The sequence below is a fragment of the Gastrolobium bilobum genome, unplaced genomic scaffold (genome assembly GCF_033153095.1).
Source record: "Gastrolobium bilobum isolate Gb01-03AN ecotype WA unplaced genomic scaffold, APGP_CSIRO_Gbil_v1 utg1171, whole genome shotgun sequence".
Classification (NCBI taxonomy): domain Eukaryota; kingdom Viridiplantae; phylum Streptophyta; class Magnoliopsida; order Fabales; family Fabaceae; genus Gastrolobium; species Gastrolobium bilobum.
Window position 1 is genome coordinate 157,090 of NW_026898272.1, and position 5,556 is coordinate 162,645.

The 5,556-nt window shown below is 32.1% G+C and overlaps 1 protein-coding gene across 1 annotated transcript; it reads left to right on the plus strand.

Moving 5' to 3' along the window:
- The first annotated feature begins 798 nt into the window (after window positions 1–798).
- LOC133314372 (loganic acid O-methyltransferase-like) lies at window positions 799–2,904 on the plus strand. The gene is made up of 3 exons (XM_061515848.1): window positions 799–930; window positions 1,233–1,877; window positions 2,557–2,904. The coding sequence occupies exons 1-3, from the start codon at window positions 799–801 to the stop codon at window positions 2,902–2,904; spliced, it is 1,125 nt and encodes a 374-aa protein (XP_061371832.1).
- Window positions 2,905–5,556: the final 2,652 nt, after the last annotated feature.

Genomic DNA, 5,556 nt, shown 5'->3' on the forward strand with positions numbered 1-5,556 from the left:
AGTTGGGAAGCCACAAGAAAGTTGTGGGTTTAGCACGGTTCACGTTAAAGCACATGCAATTCAGAGCTTTTAAGCCATATAGGCCATTCCATCCTATATATAGGTATAGAATAGTAGTGTGGGGCTCAGGTAACCTTATTTAATTAAGGGGATCTTACCCTACTCCCTAGCTACATGTTTTCTAAATACAAGTAAATTTATAATTAAAAATAATTATAATTTACATTTAGTTTTAATATATAGTTTATTAAATGGGAGTAGAAAGACCCTGTGGGTATGATGTAGTTACCAATTTATGATTTAATTATTCACTTTATGACATTGTTTTGTTTCCCACAATTAGGTTGCTCGAATAATGTAGAATCTTAATATAATGTTTTCTTTTGGAAATATAATAATTCTTTTTATTAATAATATATAATATTTTTTTAGATGTTGCTTATCATGGTACTAAAGTTAAGGTGAATATGGAATCACAAGTTTGATCTTTACCGTCAACCACATTCCAGTGAAATTAAGTTCGGACAAGAAAAAAAATAGTTTTCTATAATATTCACATTTCAAATCCAACGAACTTTTGCATGAAGGGATGCAGTAGAGAGATGTAATATAAATTTTTAAAAATCGTCATCTGAATGCTAGTATCAGTCATGTGCAACACATATTGCATTTATATATACTTAGTTAACATAAATTAATGATCACCAATTATTTAATCCATGCTTCTTTGATGGTGCTTCCACTACTCCGACCTTTATATAATACAAGCTTAACCCATCTCTTCCATAGATGAATGAAATGGAGGACTCTCATGTGGATCACCAGCCACCACAAATTTGTGATGAAGACAAAGCGAAACTGGTAATCAATGCATTACCACCAAATGGAGGTCGTGGCACGTACAGCTACTCCAAAAATTCCTACTTTCAGGTATATATATTGTTCCTTTCACTAACCAATTTCAGAAAAAATAAAACAAGAAAAGAAAATTGCTGAGATAATTTGGACAATGTTATGTATTTTGCCTTTTAGGGTTGAACTTAAAAGAGCATGGTACAATACATAATTAATTAAGAATTTCAAACATGCTTGATAAAGGAAAAGGGAACATCAAATTTCAATGCATATGTATACATATTACTAGGAACAAAGTAACCTAGAAATTAGTTATGAGCTAGAAAAGCAAATGTCAATGTGAGTCATTCTATTTTCTAAACAAGATTTCTTTGTAGAAACTAAGTTCAAGCGTTGAAAAGAGCAAGATAGAAGAAGAAATCCACAAGAATCTTGATGTGAAAAAGCTTGCTTCTGCTTCAAACATGATACGTGTGGCAGATTTGGGATGTGCCACTGGTCCAAACAGCTTCACGACTGCACAGGACGTTCTTGAAGTTATTAAAAAGAAGTACCAAAGCCAATGTCAAAATGCTGCAATGCCAGAGTTCCATGTGTTCTTCAATGATCTACCATCCAACGATTTCAACACCCTCTTCTCCTCTTTGCCTCAAGATAAACAATACTTTTCAGCTGGTGTGCCTGGTTCTTTCTATGATCGCTTGTTTCCTAAATCTTCTATTCATTTTGCATATGCTATCTATGCACTTCATTTTCTTTCAAAGTCACCAGAAAAGCTACAAGACATGAACAAGGGAAGAATTCACTACACAAGTGCTTCCAAGGAAGTAATTGATGCTTATGCTAATCAATTTTCTGAGGGTGTAGGGAACTTCTTGGATGCTAGGGCTACAGAACTTGTGCCTGGTGGCATGCTGGTCATTGTCATGCAAGGTGTTCCTAATGGTATGCCTCATTCTGACACCGTAAATGGTATGTTGTATGATTGTATAGGATCAGTCCTCATGGAGATTTCAAAAGAGGTAATTCAGTATCTTACACTGCAGCTCATTATTATTTTTTCTAAGGTTCGTATTAACAATAAAAAGAGGGTGAGCCTTAAAGAGTGAGCAAGTTGCTTCCTTGTGTTTGGATGGTCATGAGTTTGAATATAAAGAATAGTCTCTTTGCACAAATATGTAAGAGCAAGGCTGCGTGTGTATAAGAAATATCCTCATCTCATCCTTGTTGGTCAGGGTTTAATTGTGAGTGATTTTTTTGTTTTTTTAATGTTTGCATTGACAATATTTATAGGCTAACTTTCAAAGTGTGACAAGGTTTCTCTTTTGTGTAATTGAAAGGTTATATATTTGAGTATAGAAAACAATTTCTTTCTAAAAATATAAGATAAAACTACATCAATCAACCTTCACCTTCACATCTAACCATTAAAGTCGAGAAGTCTTATGTGTTAGGGTTTGCTCTTTTCCTTTTTTTGTTGTTGTTATGACCAATAAATGCTTAATAACTAATCACGGAGCTGTAATCAAGAAATAAAAATCTATGACTCTCAGAATAGTTTTCATTTTTTTTTCTAGAGTAACCATTTATCTAAATCCATCCCCAAGATGTAAGTGCAGGAAGCCAATTTGGTAATGTCACATATCTTGGATATATTAATAAACACAGTTAATAACTACTCTTATATATTAATTTTCATAGGGGCTGTTTGATGAATCTCAAGTTGATTACTTCAATTTGCCATACTATGCCCCAAGTCCTGAGGAGATGACAAAGGTGATAGAAGCAAATGGGCAATTTAGCATTGAGCGAATGGAGCTTACAGACCCATCACCATGGTTAAAAGGCACCTGCAGCCACATAATACCCGAATTTATAATTCATATAAGGGCTGCAATGGAGGGAATCTTCACCAGACAGTTTGGAAATGAAGTTACAAATGAAATGTTCCAACGTCTTATCAAACTGTTGTCTGACAAAAGTGAACTGCTGGACACAAAATATAGGGACAAAACTCAGTTTTTTGTTGTTTTAAAGCGTAAAGAGTGAATGAGATTCATATTTAATAATGCTCCCTCATCTTTCTTTCTTTCTTTTGGGTGATGGTTTGATTATGCTTTTGTTAACTTAGATGTGGTGGATTTTCTTTAATTTTTGTATTTTGCTGTGTGACTCTAGATGGGAGGATCTTTGTACTTTGTTTTTGGTTGAATGGATTGCTTTTTGATGTTTTTCAATAATAAAATCATTTGACTTCGAGTATTTAAGAACATTAAGATTTTGCTAGATGATTTCACTTTTCTCTTGGTTACGTTCAGGTTTTCACATGACAAGCCAAAGTGAAGTAGCATCCATGCTCCAAGGTTTTTTAGGAGCTTCGTGAATGTCTCCTAATTAAGCAATAAGGCTACAAATCATGAGAGTAAACATGAAGCCATAATATTGGTACTAATACTTAGTTACTAAAGTGTCTCGGGAAAAAGCTACTAGGTTTGGTCTAATGGTGATGGATTTGAATAATTTGTATTAAGTTATGTATTCAATTCCCTCCGATGTATCAAAAAAAAATCTCGTTAAAGAGTTTAATTTTAATGTACTGTTACGAAAAAGTTTTACCTATGGTTTGATAATGTATTATTACATTGTTAAATCCAATAAATAATGTGATTAACTCATTATTAAATACAATATATAAAACTTTTTTACATTCACAATAAATCAATTAAATTCCTGGTCAAATCATTAGTGTGCACTACAAAATGTGATATAATGATCTACCAAAAAAAAAGGTGATATAATGAGATAGAGGACATGTATTTTTTTTCTTGTTAACGATAAGGCTAGCTATCATGTGTGCATATCTCTTGAACAATTATAAAAATTATATGATATTCTTTATATTTTCGGTAAATAAAAAAATTGAGTTACAACAGTCAACACAACTTGGTAGGATATATACTCTTCGTAGGTAAGCAACTATGAACCCAATCCAAGAGATTAGATCCTTAGAAGTTTAGAAATTAGAACCATATATTAGAAAAATAAAAAATTATTAATGTGACCTTCAATTATATTACTTTGGCATTGTACCCTAATTCAAATTAATGTTTGCTTATAATTCTACATTGCCAATGCAATCACAATAGTGTGGTTGGATTAGTTCAACAACACGAGTTTGCAATTATGGTTAGTGACGATGCATTTTCAATCTTTCTAATAATTCCAAATGAGAATGCACCCTCTCATATGATATAATTAAGGTTATGTGCGATGATTTCAGTCATTTGTAAACAAATTAATGACCTCAGTATATTTGTCTATGGATAATTAAAATTGTCTCGTATGATCTCATATCATATGAGAGGATTCATTCTCTTCCCAAATTAACAATCACAAACTCATAATTTAAAACATTGGTTTTGCACTATAATCAAGGCCAAGGAAAGAATAGTGATAGTTCTTCATGCATGCTCCGCAAACCAATTTTATTAGGAAGGTTCAAGTAGCTTGTTCTTCTACATCATTACTAGAACAATCAAAGCACATTTTGTTGTCATAATTTCCAAATATAAACTAAATTAATGTTTTCGAGTTTTGGGTTGTATCATTTCCTTGTCCTTTAGTAATTCTCCTATATATATAGTACAGCAAGTTTGTTAATTAAAGTTCAAGTTGTTCATTACTCAATTAAAGTGTATTAGGTTCGCATCCAGCAAGTAAAGAACCAATAACCATTATGCATATAAAGGACTTGATTCAGAGAATCAGCATGTAGATTCGTTGAAAAGATACCACTAAGAAATAATGTCCTTTTCCAAAGACAAAGAAACCGTACGAACATATTTACATTATTAATTGATATCGATACACACATCCCTTTCTGCTTGTTAGTTAATGGTGTGACAAATCTGTCTCCTTAAGGCACACACCAACACCAATGAATGCATTTGTATAATATTAAAAAAAAGAAAGAAAAAAAAAGAAGCCAAACTGTGTGCTAATAGTCAAGCTTGTGTCTAGGGTTTATCTTGGTACCTAGTGTTTCTTATAATGATGAATTAACCACTTTTTATACCATCTGTCTATGAATTTTGAATTCTGATTCCAGCTAGCCATTGCTCATATATTTTGCTTTAATCTTTCATATTACTGCTTTAAGCTTGTTGCATGCCTCAACCTTGGAATAATAAAAAACTATCCATTTCATATACTTTAAAAAAAAACCACTTCTCGTTAAGTCCCGACTAACAATGATAAGGGTTAAAGTAATTCTTTTACGCATATTTTCAAAGTGGCTATTTCCCATATTCGAATGTATAAATTTTCAATTATAAAAAAACAACTTTACCACTCCCGACATTTATGCTTAGCCCTCAAATCCTCAATACCTTTGAACATAAAAAGTATGCACATTACTTGAACTACTTTCAGGGTTTAATATTTATATAACATTTGAACGAGAAAAAAATAAAAATAAAGTAACTACCCTTATGAAATAACTCGCATTGACTTAAACTACTTTTAGGGTTTAAATACTTCTTTTGATGAATTAAGTTCATTAACCCAAGAAGCATGCTTCTGGAATTAAAATTCTTAAATCGTACGCTTATGATACATTGAAATGATATTATTGTAAATTAACAACATATGGGTACGGAAGATTCTTATCTCTATAAATTTATGTTGCATAAACCTATTCCT

Coding starts and splice junctions, on each gene's coding strand:
- LOC133314372 (XM_061515848.1), top strand. CDS start 799: ATGGAGGACTCTCATGTGGATCACCAGCCACCACAAATTTGTGATGAA. Junction 931..1,232: donor CCAAAAATTCCTACTTTCAG/GTATATATATTG, acceptor ATTTCTTTGTAG/AAACTAAGTTCAAGCGTTGA. Junction 1,878..2,556: donor TCATGGAGATTTCAAAAGAG/GTAATTCAGTAT, acceptor TAATTTTCATAG/GGGCTGTTTGATGAATCTCA.